At 39.2% G+C, this 16,933-nt stretch overlaps 1 protein-coding gene across 2 annotated transcripts in view; it reads right to left on the reverse strand.

The window, feature by feature from the left end:
- The window catches only part of SS18 (SS18 subunit of BAF chromatin remodeling complex), a 43,612-nt gene extending 26,966 nt beyond the window's left edge, over window positions 1–16,646 (reverse strand). The window contains exons 1-4 of one of the 2 annotated variants that reach the window (XM_089517211.1): window positions 16,490–16,646; window positions 11,512–11,588; window positions 9,714–9,798; window positions 92–245 (exon numbers count right to left, since the gene is read on the reverse strand). In XM_089517211.1, coding sequence (XP_089373337.1) covers window positions 92–245; window positions 9,714–9,798; window positions 11,512–11,588; window positions 16,490–16,558 — 385 coding nt within the window. In that variant the 5' untranslated portion in view covers window positions 16,559–16,646. Of the gene's footprint in view, window positions 1–91; window positions 246–9,713; window positions 9,799–11,511; window positions 11,589–13,062; window positions 13,407–16,489 lie in introns of those variants that run through there. The other variant, XM_089517210.1, reaches the window with a different exon arrangement.
- Window positions 16,647–16,933: the final 287 nt, after the last annotated feature.

Here is a 16,933-nt window from a genome sequence, read left to right on the forward strand (position 1 = left end):
TGTCATCAACAATCTTCTATCCCCTGAGTGCATATGCTATTTCAGTTGCTGAGCAACCCTGGTGTTACTATCTTCTAGGAGAAAAACTTACCAGGCATCTGGCCGTTCATCTGGTTCTGCATGTGTGGTGCAGGAGGGCCCCCACCAACCATACCATCTGAACCCATATTATGAGAACGTGGAGGTGGGGGAGGGCCGCTCTGACTCATTCCTCCTGGACCCATCGGCATATTCTGTGTCGGTGGCTGTAAGAAAATTAAATGAAACAGAAGCCCTTAGTTCAACAAATACACTATAATGTCCTTTTGTTTCTCTGACACACGACTCCTCCTTAGCATCTAATGTCTTCAGTTCTATGAGATTTTACAATGCAGCACTATTTTACAGAGCGACTGTTAAACTCAGCCCTTATCTCTTAATTCACTTACTGTTTACTCTTTGAACCTATTTCTCTATTTGTTATCAAACAAACCACAGATTCTACTTTAACTGCCAGTTTTAAACATGAACCATTTTAAGCCTTTGCAATATACATACATCCCTTGAAGAACCACTAGGTTGTAGCCAAAGATCCCACACAAGAAGTGCAAACTTTGGGTGATTTTTACCAATTCTCACATACCCTGACAGACCCTCTCACAAAATGTGCTTTGAAGGACTGGAACACCCTTCAAAATATCAATGGAAGTAGCATGGGAAACTTCAGGGAGGGAAGGGCCATCACTTATTTAACCAGCTTCAAAACAGAGTTGAAGACCATCCTGTTCAGAGAAGCGTTCCCAGGCATTGCATAATTGTCGCTTGCTATTTGATATTCTTTTGATGCCTGTTTTATCGAACCATTTTCTGTACTGCTATGTAGTTTATATGTATTAGCCTACTACCCCCACCTCCTTTCCCTTCTCCTTTTATGTCATGTCTTTTTAGATTGTAAGCCTGAGGGCAGGGAACCGTCTAATTAAAAAGATTGTATGTACAGCGCTGTGTAAATTTACAGCGCTTTATAAATAAAGGTTAATAATAATAATAATAATAATAATAATCTCCCTACCTTCTATTACCAGAAGCTTCTATTAGATTTTCTTTTTTAAAAAACTGCTTCCACTCACAGAATGGCCTCACTGACCCAATCATTTGTTTCCGTGATTTTGTAAACACTGACAGTGTGAAAAGTACACATACACCCTATATGCAGGTTGCTGTACTATAGGATTTCTTGATTGCCTCTTTGCCATTAAAGAACTAATATAACATTTCAAGCGGTCATCCATACCTGTCCAAAACAATATTTTGGCTGGTTTCTTAAGGTTCAGATTATATATTTGGAGGGAGGCATATTTATTAAAGGAACTGATTAACCATGAAAAGTTTATAAGGCAAAGGAAAACACATAAAATACACTAGCTTCTACTCCAAAAGAATTAAGGTATATTGAAAGTAATTGTTAGCAACTCTCCTTATCATACAAATTTCAAAAGATTCTATGCAATCCCTCCCACATAACATCTCCCTTTTTTTACAACAGAAGGCTTTTGTAATAACACCTACAGCATTGATTTAGTTGATAAACAAATCATTGCTGATCAAATATAAAGAATGCTCATGGGGATGCAAAACTACAGACAATCCTTGAACTTCACTGGATTTCTGAGTTTAGATCCTTGCAAATGGTAAGAAGCAATATACCAACTTCAAGTAACTTCACAAGTTCCTAGCTAAGCCAAATGTTCATCTTGAACACAAAGAAGTTTATTATAGTATCTAAGCCTTTATCAACAAGCAACTGAGAACATACAGTGGACTCTTGTTATACGCTGGGGTTTGGTTCCAAGATCCCCCGTGTATAACAAAATCCATGTGTGCTCAAGTCCCATTAAATATAATGACATAGCAAAATGGTGTCCCTTATAAAAAATGGAAAATCAAGGTAAATTTATACTTTTTTGGAACATTTTCAAACCGTGTATGCTTGAATCCGTGTATAAAAAATCCGTGTATAAGAAGGGCCGACTGTACTATTAGAAAGGAACCAGTGTTTCCCAGCCTTTGATCCTCGATTTGTTTTGGACTTTAGATCCCAGAGGCCCCAGCCAACTGGGCCAACAGTCAGGAATTATGGAAGCCTCAGTACCCTCAGATCCTCTGGGGTACCCTCAGATCCTCTGGGAGGAATTTGTTGCAGTCCACAAAGACCAGATTGACAGCGACCTCCCAGAGGACTTTTTCCGCAATCACTCCCACTTTATGGAATCGCCTGCCAGATGAGATCTGTCAAACTGCCAACCTTGAGAGCTTCAAGAAAGCTGTCAAGACGGATCTCTTCCGGCAGGCCTTCCCAGAATAGATCCCGGCCATGTAATGCTCCCCCCACAGTCATATACAAGCGAAGACTCTGCCCTCCGTTATTTTATTATTGTAGTATTGTTTTTAGATTTTTATCGTCTGTAATTTTAATGGATGGAATTGTTTAATCCTTTTTTAAGGGGGGAATTGTATATATTGTATTTTTTTAAAAGGTTGTACACCGCTTTGATTGTGAAAACAAAAAGCAGGATATAAATTAAATTTTTAAATTAAATTAAATTAAATTAAAATTTTTTAAAAATTAAATTTTTATAAACATCTGGAGGACCAAAGGAGGGGGACCACTGAAATAGATAATTTAATCATTACAAGTTCTACCACAATCTGTACTGCAAAATTTACCAGAACAATAAAAGCAAGCACCAAACTGCACAAGAAAAAGACTGACTGGTTTTCACATTCCTCAGGTCTAAGCTACACATTATAATAGCATCAAAGTTTCATAAAAGCTGGTGCATTTGCCAGTCCAATTTGAAAGCCTTCTCTTCCCATCAAAGAAACACCCTTTTCAGCTCCACTTCATTTCCGCCCCAACCCAATGTTAAAACCTCTCCTCCAGCACCTGGGAAGTGGTGTTTGGTGGTCGAGAGAGGTCCAGAGAAAGAGAAGGAGGTACGGAAGTTGTGTTTTCCCCTTTCCATTCTTTGTTATAGCCCTCTAAGTTTTACCCTCAGCTTACCCACAGGTCATATCAGAATCCATGATTTTGACCCTGAAATCTTCCCGCAACTTATACATGAGGTCAACTTGTACACGAGTATTTACAGTAAACATTTATAAACGGAAAAATCTAATTTATGACATTTAACTGTTAAAAATATTTTTGTTTGCTTCTTTTATGTTAAGGAAAAATGAGTTTGATGCCAATTTGCAGAACATTAAACCTAAATACAAATAATACCCATAAGCATTAATTTTCAAGGGCTGTCAAAGATGTTATACATAGGTTGGAATCTTTAAAAGTTCCTGGAAAGTCATCCCAGGATCTATATAGCAGATTGCATTTCCGGTACCGGAAAAGACTTGTTCTTAGAGGTAGAAAGCTGCCCTTATTTGCTCCCCACCAGCTCCTGTGAAAACTTCTCAGGCCTTGACTCTCTGCCACTGAGTCCAGGAGAACATGGAAAAACAAGGTTTGTTATTTGGAATTTATACTTTTTGGAATATTTTCAAACCGTGGATGCTTGAATCTGTGGCTAAAAAAATCAGTGGATAATGAGGGCTGACTGTAGTAATTGAGCAAACTGGATTGCTCTAGCTATGGCAGGAGAAGAAAGTCAAGGTATGGAATTCTACAGTGGCTGAATACCAGTAATTCTGGGTATGCTGATTTTCAGTGTTGGGAAATCTAGATTTCCAATTAAGCCCTGTGCCTGCATGTTGCTATAGCAGTGTGCCAGGTTTAGGGAAAAGCAAAGATGAAAGATAATGGTAGCAGAATTCATTACGTTTCTCTCCTGCATAGCTTCTGAGCAGATCATTATAAGCCTACATAGTTTTCTCATCTAAATTACACTTGGATAACGTTCAGATTTATCATGAACCACAAAAGAGAAAATCTGGTCTTCTTTTAATTAATTGTAAGCTGCTCTGACAGCCTTTAGGGCTGAAGGGAGGGGTATAGATACCATAAATAAATAAATAAATAAACAAACAAACAAGAGCAAGGATGGACTAGACCAGTGATTGCGAACCTATGGCACGTGTGCCAGAAGTGGCACTCAGAGCCCTCTCTGTGGGCACACATGCTATTGCCCTAGCACAGAGTTTGCCAGAGTTTCTTACTAGAAAGCCAGAGGGACGTGGCACTTTGCAATAAATAAGTGGGGTCCAGGTTGCAGTTTGGGCACTCGGTCTGTAAAAGGTTCTCCATCACTGGACTAGACTAGTCTCTCATGGAAGAGAATTCCAGAGGTTAGGTACAGTCATTGAGAAGGCTCTTTCTCATATCCTCACCAAGTGAGCCTGTGATGGTGATAGGACAGAAAGAAAGCTCTCGTCTATAAATTAAGATACTGGCAGGTCCATATAAACAGATACCATATTTCTGATAGTCTGGACAAAGGCCATATAGGGCTTGACCAGCACTTTTGAATTGTGCCTGGAAATGAGTTGGTAACCAGTTGAGCTGTTTTAACTAGAGTTACATGTTTCCTGTAAACGGCCCCAGTCAGCATTCTGGCTACAGCATTTTGAACCTGTTGTTTCCAAGCAGTTTTTAAAGGCAGTCATATGTATGGTGAGTTACAATACTCCAAATAGGATGCAATCAAGGCATGTGTCACCATGGCTAGATCTGATATATCAAGGAATGGGAGCAATTGGTGTACTACTTTTAAATGTGCAAACACACTCCTGGCCACTGCTGAGAGCCAGGCTCAGAGCTGAGTCCAGAACACCAAAGCTGAGAGCCTGAGATTTCAGGGGAACTGCAACCCCATTCAGCACAGGTGATGTCTCTATTCCCTGATCTGTCTTTCAATTGACCATGAGAGAATGAGTATTGCTGACTGCAAACTCTATGGAGCATCTTGGCTTATAGTTTTAGAATGCTTCTGGGTTCATATCTTAATTCTGATGTCTAAAGTTATGATAGCAGCTAGCAGAATTTTTAACCACCTGTACAAAGTAAAAAGATGGCAGTCTTAAGCTACAGCCAGCTCAATCATTTATGGATGCTCTTGCAGTCACAATGGTTGACACCCACAACTGAATCAATTTAGGGCCTGGTGACTGTTCTACTAAAGTCACCACAGTGCAGTGGTTTGAGCACTAAATTCAAACCCTGGAGATAAGGGTTTGATTCCCTGCTCAGCCATCAAACCTCACTGACCTTGGGCAAGCCTTAAAGGCAAGCAAAAACAAACTTCCTCTGAATAAATCTTGCCAAGGATACAATGACAGCTACATCCATAAGCTGGACTTGACTTGAAGGGCCTTAACAACATAACAGAGAGTGCTCTAAAGCTTCAGCATGGGCCTCCACAATAGAGATGGTTTATCGGGGATTTGTTACACTAGTGTTCCAGCAAATAAACATATCATAAAACATTCTTGGCACAATTTGAATTGCTTGGTGTCAGCATCTAATCAAATATAAGTTGTGTTGTGCCAATTGGTTATTCATGTAGTAATATAGAGGGAGTAATATGTGTACTGTGGATATGGGGAATGATGGGAGGTGTAGTGTTAGAGAAAATCTTTCTAGAGGTTGATAGAGAAGATAATTACTTGACTCAGGAATACTAAGATGCTGCTTGTCATGGGAGAAAAGATGTTGAGGGAAAACTGATAGTGTTTAAAGGAGGGCTGGATGATTAGACGAAGAAGACTGATACATGGATATGTGTTGATTTATGGACAAATCATAGCGAAGCCTATGATGTTCTACAGTGGAGTACTGTGAATATTGGGTATGTGTTTGGGGATGATAGCAGTTCTGTCTGCAAATGTCTTCCTGCTAACACCTATAGTTACTGGAATAAAGCTATTGCTGTTTGAAATACAGAAGGCTGGTTTACTGAACTGTGGGGTGGGGTGGGGACAGTTCTTGACACTTGGTTTCAAACTGTAAAACAAGAATTTAGATAGCATTTTAAACCCTTACATCCAGAATGCCAATACAGTATGGGACTCCATCAAGTCTGCTTGGGAAGCCCTCAATCCCTCCAGACTCCCAAGACCATGTTTTTTCTAACCAAAGATTAGCTTTTAAAACAGCTCCCTTCAGTCATTTTTTCAAAACTAGAAAGTTACTGTCAGGGAATGGAAGACAGAAGAACCCCCAAAAATAGAGGATTTGAAAGTGAAGGTTGAAGAAATGAAATATATGGATAAAATGACCTCCATGATTAATCAGAAACTGACACAAAAAAATAGAAAAGGAATGAAATTTATTTGAAGATATTCTCCAGAACGAATTGTACTAATTGAAATAATTCAAAGTCTTCGAGTTCTACACTGCTTTAGATTTTAGTTTGAAAGAAGAAAATGGGATAAAATAACAATTCATTTATGAATTGGGATTATAAAACAAGGTTTTTCCCACAATAATTATAACATTTAAATTCTGTTCAGAACTACTATATGAAAGAAATGGAAAGAAAGATAGTTTCTGAAATTAAGAGAACTAAATGAACTTGATATATGGGAGAAAATAAGCTTAAATAAGGCAGACAAGATTCTTTTTTTTGTTACCGTATTTTCCGGTGTATAAGACGACTGGGCGTATAAGACGACCCCCCAACTTTTCCAGTTAAAATATAGAGTTTGGGATTTACTCACCATATAAGACTACCCCTCTTCTAACGCACACCAAATAAAAATTAAAAAACATCAGATTTGATTTCAATATGGTAATTTTAATTCAAATGCTTCATGCAGATACTTAGCAGGAAAACCTGTTGTATACAAAGCCTGCTTGGATTGGTCAGCCCTCCCTGTCTGCCCAGCCCTCCCTGTCTCCAAGATTTTCTTCTACTGTACTTGTACAGCACCGCCCTTGCTGCTTTCATATGGTCACCACATACGGAGGGTATGCGGCCACGGACGTTTTTGAGCTCCCCCCACCATATGCAGTGAGCACAGATTTTCCAGTCCAGCTCAGAAGTTTCAGCCCTATAAGATGACACCCGGAGTATAAGACAACCCCCGACTTTTGAGAAAATTTACCTGGGTTAAAAAGTAGTCTTATACGCCAGAAAATACAGTACATAGGGAAAGGTTTTCAGTAAGCAAATTAAGCAAACAGTTAAAAAGGGTTCTACATAAAGTAAGGAAATACAAAATGCATAGAGATAATGTCATCTTTATTGAATACTAAATATCTTGGTCACAAGGTACAGAGAAGATATCAGAAATACCCGAACTTACAAGAATAACAACAAGGAAGTCAAGTAACATCATGATAACTATATGTTAAATACTGTGTATTGTAATGCAGTTTTATATATATGTTGTGGTGTGTGTATGTATATATATATATGTGTGTGTGTGTGTGTGTGTGTGTGTGTATATATATATATATATATATATATATATATATATATATATAAAATAAACTTATAAAAAAAACTAGAAAAGACTTCCAGCCGCTGATGGCAGGTTTTTTGGGTTTTTTACATTTAGAGCAGTCAATTCCAACCCAGGACCAGTAAATTGGTATAAGAGCCCATTATAGCTGCTGATTCTTGTTCTAGCATAATGTGCAAATCAGCCATTCAGAACAGAAGATGATTTTTAAAGGCAGAAGAATATAATGCAATAGGTTTCACCAGCACAGTGTTTATTAATTGGAACTAAGGCCTGGTACAGACAGACGGCTCCATGGCGCTTCTCTTTCTCCCTTGTCAGTGCCACAGAAGCTCTAAGCGGCTTCTTTTTTTACAGCGCCGTAAAGGGGAAAGCCGCCATGATGCCACTTCCTGGAAGTGACGTTCAGACGCTGCACGGCGGCGAAGTCATCATGGCAGCCGCCATGTGAACAGGAGGCTGCCATGATAATAGATAATAATAATAGATTTTATTTGTATACCGCTTTTCCACAGATCAAAGTGGTTTACAGCCGTAGAAAACCATTACAACCATAAAAAACCGTTACAAAACATCTCTAGATAAAAACCAATTATACAAAACTTAAAACACAGTCATACAGCAAGGTAAGGCAGGGAATCAATGGCATCAACATACACAGGGGGGAAGACTTGACAAAAAAGGAAGGTTTTAAGCCTTTTTTAAAAATGTTTCTTCTCTGATGACAGAGTCCATACAGACTAGGGTTCTGGAGTGTGCGGTTGGTGCACGTCCCAGAACCCTAGAATCGGCATGGGCACACTGCTCTCTGCTTGGGCCTAAATAATTCCAATTAACTATATAACATTTAAATTCTAATTAAGCAGGTTTTTTAAACCAACTTAGAAATGAATATATTTTAAGGACTGACTGATAAATGTATCTTTTTTTAAAAAAGTGATTATGCATAAACGGCTATGCTAGAATAACCGTATAAACTTGATGAAAGTCTTAAGACAGGGGTATTTCTACTAAAATCCATCAAGAAATAGTAATGATTTTTTAAAAATTACATCTTGTATGGGAAAACACTAAAGATGTGCAACATAAGATGAAAGAAGCCCTGAAACATAGTTACCATCTACATGTAGTAAACACAACACTTTCATTAATTACTGTATATTCTGAAGTATAAATTGACCTCATATACAAATCAAGGGCAGGTTTGGGGGCTAAAATTATGGATTTTGATATGACCTGTGGATAAATCAAGGATAAAATGTAGGGGCATGTAACAAAAATTGTAAAGAATGAAGCAAAAGAAAATTATGTCAAAGAACTTGCAAAATTCTGGCAGGCATAACTGTTTGTTCTCCCTCTAAATTCTAAAATTTTGATGGATGAGCAGGGAACTATGGTAAATAGTGGTTTTTTGAAGTATGGAGGCAACCAGGCACAGGCAGATTCAAGAAAATGCATGTGTCAAAAATTATGTAACAGCAAGACTAATGTAAGGGCAAGAATTAAGGTACAGCATTATCTCTTGCCAAAAAAGGAGCTATCCCCTTCTCTAAATAAAGAGGTGAAAGGTGAGAGCTTAGTCCATTCTGGGACAGCCTAAAAGAAGCACTTACCCCCTCTACTCTCCTGGCACTCCGTTGAAGGGAAGTGTCAAAGAGCCACTCCTGCCATTATTTTTCTGCCCATGAATTTTAAAAGGGCAGAAGCGGAGGTGCAAAGGAGTAGAAGGAGCCACTGCTTCTTTTAGGTTCTCCTGTGATGAACTAAGCTCTCTCCTTCTGACACTCCGTTTGGAGAAGGTGATGGTTACTTTTTAGATAAGAGTTAAGGTCAACTACTTACACTGACCTGTAGATAAGTCAACCCGGGTTTTTAGGGTCAAATTTTGAATAAAATTTCTAGACTTATACCTCTTCATTCACTGTGATTAGGGATGCAGGACCCCTGTGAAAGTGGAAAAACCGCAAATTAAAAACTACTTTTTTAACATGTAAGATCACCGCTCTAAAAATCTCTAGGTCCTCTAGAGCAATTCTATGGTCAACACCCACTGAAGGCTGACCACAGAATTGTGCTGGAGAACTTACAAATGTCCAGAGAAGTGTTTTCTCTAGGAATCCAGCATGACCGCTGGAAGTTGGCCACAGAATGTTGCTGGAGAACCTAGATTCCAAGAGAGAACATATTAATGAAATCTACAAATAATCAAATCCACAAAAGTCAAAGCTACTAACATGGAGGACTGACTATACATGAGTTTATACAGTATATCTTAATGTAACAAATAGTACACATAATTGTTGTTGTACAGTACTTACTGGTGGAAGTATAGATTGCATATTTTGATTGGAGTCTGCTATCGTGGCTAGGTAGACCAGGTTTGTATGCAACAACTGCTGATACCTTTTTTTTAAAAAAAAGAGTATGTTTCAAAGTTATGGTTGTTGTTCCTGTTAATATTGTTGCTCTTGTTGTTATTAATACATTTATATCCCACCATTTTTTTCAGTATTCTAACAAAGTTAAAAAACTTACAAAGTCTAAAGAATACAAAATGTTATTATTAAAATGCCATGTAATTATCCATAGAAACTACAACATATCCATTAAAACTGTTAAGATCAACAAAACAACGAACTATTAAAAGCACTAGGGGATAATTTTAAGAAGGCTATTCGGACAGTTAAGTTTTTGCTTGCTGATGGAAGGACAGCAAAAGAGGGAGCCATCCACAGAAGGAGATCCAAAACCCGAGAGCAGCCACTGAAAAGGCTCTCCTTATTCCCACCAAACATGCCTGGGAAGATCGAGCTGAAATCAACTCATATTGGAATATATGGCCTTTCAAACAACCTTGAGCAGAGCTATATAGGGTTTATTGGTCATAAGCAGAACTCTGAATTGTGAAATGGATCAGAATTGTATGCTCTCTATCCAGCCCCAAAATTAAAAATGCGTCACCTCTATCCAATAATACAGTGGACCCTTGTTATCTGCTGGAGTTTGGTTCCAGGACCCCTATGAATAACAAAATCCGTGTATGCTCAAGTCCCATTAAATACAATGGCACAGCAAAATGGTGTCCCTTATATATAATGGGAAAATCAAGGCTTGATATTTGAAATTTATACTTTTTTGAATATTTTCAAACCGTGGATGCTTGAATCCGTGTATGAAAAATCTGTGTATAAGGTGGGCCAACTGTACAATGTAGCTACATAATTACAACCTCTTATGTAAACTGTCCATCAGGCTGCCCTGCTGAGAAAGAGGAACAGGTGTAGAATCCAATAGCCCAATACTGATACACCACAGAATAGAATACTTGTGTATGCACTGACAATGACTTATTTTAGGGCATGTCTCAAGGTGTTGGTTTTCACATTTAAAGCTCTGAATAGCCCTGCTGCAAGAGACCACACGGAAAAAAAAACTGTCCCCTGGGTATCTTCTTGTCCAGGAGGCAGTTATAGTGAGACTGTACTGGCTGTTCATTCTTTAACCAGAGTACAGTGGACCCTTGTTATACACTGTGGTTTGGTTCCAAGATCCCCCGTGTATAACAAAATCCGTGTGTGCTCAAGTCCCATTAAATATAATGACACAGCAAAATGATGTCCCTAATAAAAATTGGAAAATCAAGGTAAATATATACTTTTTTGGAACATTTTCAAACCGTGTATGCTTGAATCCGTGTATAAAAAATCCGTGTATAAGAAGGGCCGACTGTACATAACCCATCGTTTAAAATTCTTTTTTACAGTAATCTAGACCCCATCTCTAGGAGAAGTTTGATTTTTTTATGAATTTGCAGAGCTGTAGTAATACTGCATGAGTGGGGAACTTGCTATTCCTTTAACTTACCTACCTGATACTTCACCAGTATGCTGATCTATACATCCCTGCATTTCACAGAACAGATATAATGGCAATCCAAATGCCCAGGAGGAAATGTTACTTATGCAAATGAGAAAATGACAGTAATGCTGGTGCTGTTTTCTCCATACAGAATCCATACACTAGCTTGCACAATTTGTTTCATGCACCTAAAAGAACTGCTCCACTTGCATGCCATGGTTCTCATGAACACCAACTACAATCACATAGTCAACTTACTGAGAGCATTCTGAAGTTTTGCCTTTGTTCTGATAGTCCATTATACACTGAATAAGATGGTTGTTTTCATCCAACATCTGAAATAAAAAAGATGCTGAGAATAAGATTAACACATTTTAACATACATGCAATTTTACTGTTTAATTGGATGTTCTCACTTAGATCTCAGACTGTGAATACTCATGTACAAACTATAAGTAATTTTCAGCCATTCTACTAAAGTTCTTGAAACTTTAAAAACTTCACTCTAGGCCTTAAAGCCATTTATTATCGTACATTTAGGAAAAGCATTCCAGCAGTTTGGTGTTATCATCTATTAAAGTAACAGATTTACTCACTCTAGATACAATTTGAGTTGTATTTTATTAATATATTTTCTTTTCATTCTAGACCAAGAAGTCTGCCAGCCTAACCTGCAGGATCATATGTTGATTTCCTTACCTTATTATTGTTATTATTATTACATGCCCTATTTGGAAATTCATCACCTATGTGATTTAAAAAACATTAAGTGGACAACCGAGAGGAACCCCTGGCTTGTTCTTATATCTTATGTACTTCCTGTCACTTTCTGCAGCCCTCCACAAATTGGATGGACAAATCTCTACAATATGAAACCAGCTGCAATAATCTCATCTCCCTGTAAAATTTAAAAAGCTAGTAAATCAGGGTTCTAAACTGCACAAGGAGCTAATATGATAGAGAAGGTTCCCCTCTGCAGAGTTTGCTCTTCAGTATGTAGATGGAGACAAGACAAGGCAGCAACTATGGAGGTCAGGGGACAGGGACTACAGTCTTACCCTTGCTATGCCCCTGTACCATTTCCACATTTTTAGTATGTTGTGAAACTATGTTTCTTGAAAACAACTACGTTTTATTCTGAGTAAGTATGTTTTCAGGAGTACTGTCAAGAGCGTCAGAATTAGACAACTCAAATATTAAAATTTTGAATAGAAAGTAAAGCATTACTTGAAGAGGTGACAATATTTTACATATGGAAGCACTAAAGCAGAAATAAACAGTTTCTAGATTCAAAATAGTCCTGAACAAATAAGAGACTGTAACAAATCTTGTGTGAAAATTGCAGCCTAGATGTCTGCAACATGTACCAACAAGTTTTACATTCTCAGTAAACTAATTATCATTTTCACAAACTAAGCAACTCCACATGCCATAACACCTACACATTTCCTATACTAATTTTTCCAGTCTTACATGTGTTTGCAGCTTATGTACTAGGTTTAAGTTTAACAGTTCACAGATCTCCTTTAACCTTCTACCCACCATAATCAGACTTTGGGGGTGGGGGGGTGGGGGTTGACATTGCCACTATACCTTACAATTAAAATTCTAATCTCAAAATATATGCCTTGTTTTATAAAATTCCTCAAGTAACAGGTCCTTCAATATTCAAAAGATCCACTATGCAGTCTTGTAAGTTGCATGTTCCCCACACCCATCTTTTCTACATCCCTGTGCTACCAACTGCTGGTTTTCTGTACTGGCTATTGGAAATTATTAACTGTCAGAGAGATGAAAGATTTCTCCTACCTTTTTGAGCCATGGCCCAATGTATTGCTTGGTTCTTCTACCTCTGTCATATAACCTGCTTTCAATTTTGCTGCATACCATCCTTCTCTTTGCTTTAATGTCTCACTATACTATTTGTGATGAAAACCTACTACTTCCTCTCCCACAAACACATACAGGGTGGCTGAGCTACACAAGGCTGAATTTTTGTAACCACTACAAACCATGCTGAGAGTGTGTGGATTAGGGAGCTGGTCAAACCCGACAAGCCATCATCTTAATGCTCCTATAAATCTGTCTCTTCCTATGAAGAGACAATATGCTTCAGGCATGCTCCAAGAATCAAGCATGGGCCTTAATCCAACTGCTAGTTTCAGAGTAGACAAACTAATGAAAGAATTATTATTATTATTATTATTATTATTATTATTATTTCTTACCCACCTGTCCCCATGGATTGAGACAAGGAACAATAACAGACCAACAAATACATAACGTCAGTTAAAAATACAACTTCAGTTAAAAACACACATCAATTACAAGAACAGACAAAATACAAACATTAAAAATAATCCACATTTAAAATTCATGTTAAAATTTACAATTTAAAATCATCTGGATGAGTTTGCTGGAAGAGACTGGTCTTTAATACTGTTTTAAATTTGGATAGCTTATTCAGCTGTTGAATCTCTTCCAGCAGGTTGTTCCAGTCTCTGGGCGGCTGAAGAAAAAAACAGTTGTCAGCCTAGTCCTGGCTGAATGGAGTAAATGTCCCCCAGAGGACCTGTGTGTCCTCTTTTCATAGGAAAACCCTAGGAAATCAGTGCTTACATAAATCCCATTGATGCAGTAGGCTTACTTTAGGTTGGACTAGCAATTTGATTCATGCTAGTGGGCCTAAATACCCTAAAGGCACCAGAACCCATCTGATCTTGGAAGCTAAACAAGGTCAGCCCTGCTTAATGCTTGGATGGGAGACTGCCAAGGAATACCAGGTGCTGTAAGCTATATTTTAGAAGAAGGAACTGGCAAAACTAACTCCAACTATCCCATGCCTGAGGAAATCCTATGAAATTCATGGGTTGCCATAAGTGGACAGGCAAAGTGAAAGCACATACACACACCCATGCAACATGCGGCTTGATGGTATCCATGTCTCCTGCAAAGCAAATCTGCTGCTTTCAAGGGGGCACACACAAGGCTATTTAACTCCCTTTAAGTCGATACTGAGTTGTGGCAACCCTATGGATGAGACATCTCCAAAACCTTTGTCCTTGACTGCTCTGCTCAAGTCCTACAGACTGATGCCCATGACCTCCCTGACTGAGCCTATCCACCTGGCATGTGGTCTTCCTCTCTTTCTGCTGTCTTCTACCTTTCCTAGCCTTATTGTCTGTTCTAATGAGTTGTGTTTTCTCATAATGTGGACAAAGTACAAAAGCCTCAGTTTGATCATCTTGGCTTCCTGGAAGGTTTCAGGCTTGATCTGGACCCATTTGTTTGACTTTCTGACTATTCACAGTATCCTCAGACACTTATCCAGCACCACATCTCAAGCAAACTTATTTTCTTCCTATTCACTTTCTTCACTGTCCAGCTCACACATCCATACATGAAGATGGGGAACACAATAGCTTGAACAATTCTGACTTTAGTGCTCAGTTGTCTATCTTTACACTTTAAGATCTTGTCTAGTTCTTTCATAGCAGGCTTCCCCATTCCTAATCTGATTTCTTGACTACAGTCTTCCCTCTGATCAATGTTTGATCCAAGGTATGGAAAATCTTTAACTATTTCAAATTCTTCATTGCCTAGGTTGAACTTACGTAGATCCTCTGTGGTCCTTATTTTTTGTTTTGTTTATGTTCAGCATTCAGCGTACTTTGGCTGTGACCTTCCTTAGTAATTTCCTTAGTAACAGTAATAGTACTACCTTCCTTAGCGATAGTAATAGCTTCCTTAGTAATAGTACTGTATATACTCATGTATAAGTCTAGAAATTTTAGTCAAAAAATTGACCCAAAAAACTAGGTCGAATTATCCATGGGTCAATGTTAGTACTGTAAGTACTGTACCTTAACTCTTATCAAAAAATGAACCATCCCCTTCTCTTAGTACAGTGGCAAAAGGCGTAAGTTTAGTCCTGCTGGAAGAAACTAAAAGAAACATCACCCTTCTGTTTTTTTCCATTACGGTGCCACTTCTGGCCATTTTGAATGTCTGGGTGGGAAAACAACAGTGTGCTTTGCCATCATTCCCCCCCCCCCCTTAATCCTTTGTATCTCTTGTTACGTGCCCCTAATGTATAATAACTTATACATGGGTTATATAAAAATCCATAACTTTGGGCCCAAAACCTGCTCTCAACTTAGACATGAGGTCGACTTATAGTTAAGCATATGTGATAATTTCCAAGTCTGCGATGTTTTCCGCTAGTGGTGCGGTGTCGTCCGCATACCTTAAGATTGCCAATGTTCCTTCCTTTAACTACACTCATCCCTCCATATTCACAGCTTTGATATTTGTGGCTTTGATTACTCACGGATTTCATTAACACGTTCTCTCTAGGAATATCTAGGGCCTCCACTGCAACTCCATGATCAACATTTAACTAAAGGTTGCACTGAAAAGACCATTCCTAGAGAGAATACTGGACATTTGTAGCTCCTTCAACGCAATTCTATGGTCAGTGTCTGTCGGACATTGACCACAGAGTTGCACTGGAGGACCTAGAGATTCCTAGAGAGGTGTCTTCTCGGGTAAAACATGGGGTTTTTTTTGTTATTTGCAGTTTTTTTCCATATTCACGGGGGTCCTGTGCCCCTAACCCTAGTGAATATGGAGGGACGAGTGTGTATTTCTATTTCCTCACTGAAGGTATGAACTTGTATATATATATATGTGTGTGTGTGTGTGTGTGTGTGTTTTAATGTCGACATCTTTACAAATACATAATATTTAAAAGGGGGGGGGGGGGACCCAGTACAAACACAACAACGTTATAAAACAAACCACCAACACAACATAAAATAATGTTTGAAATAACACAGAGAACTTGTATATATGTTGTATATGCCTTTACTCTTTAGGGTCTTGCCTATTGAGAATGGGAGTGGAGGGAACAAAGGAGGAGGGCATTAGCACAGCTAGCAGGGTTTGTACCTTCCTCCCCAGGTCCCTCTGCATCCACACTGGAGAAATAACCCGGTTTGGAAGCGCTTTAACTCTTTGTCTGGCTGTTTGCTATGGAATTCTGGGAGTTGGAGTTTGTTGTGGGGCCCAGAGCGGAGCTCTGCTCCGCTCTGGGCCCACAACAAACTCCAACTCCCAGAATACCATAGCAAACAGCCAGACAAAAGCGCTTCCAAACCGGGTTATTTCTCCAGTGTGGATGCAGCCTAGGCTAGAGATGGCCCTCCCCAGCCCTCCTAGGCCCCTCTCAGCCCACCTTCTGGATAGCAGCCGGCGTTATCTCGCCCTTCCCCCGCTGCCTGGGGGCGGCGAAGGCCACCGACATCTTGAGAAAGGTCTGGGGCTCCCGCCTTCTGCCCTCCTTCCAGAAACACAACCTATTCGCAGGAGGCCAAAGAAGGACTGGCGAAGAGTTGGAGGAGGAAGCGGAGGCCCGTTGGGAGGAACCATTCCCGCCTTTTCGGGGGGGGCGGCTAAATTATGGATGGCCTCAAGACGCCGCGAACTGGGGCTAGACCCTGAGGTGTTACTCCGCCGCGTTTTGTTTTCCCGAATGTAACGGGCATTTGTTTCTCCTGGGCTGAGGAACTGAGAAACTGGTTCTAACGGCTGCGCTTCCTCCCCCCTTTTGGTGTGATAATGGTACGGTCCTACTACCCGACCTCCTTCGAGCTCTAAAAGGGAGACAACAAAACGTTGC

Source organism: Sceloporus occidentalis, unplaced genomic scaffold (assembly GCF_023333645.1).
Source record: "Sceloporus occidentalis isolate IW3139 unplaced genomic scaffold, rSceOcc1.0.p SCAF_3, whole genome shotgun sequence".
Lineage (NCBI taxonomy): Eukaryota > Metazoa > Chordata > Lepidosauria > Squamata > Phrynosomatidae > Sceloporus > Sceloporus occidentalis.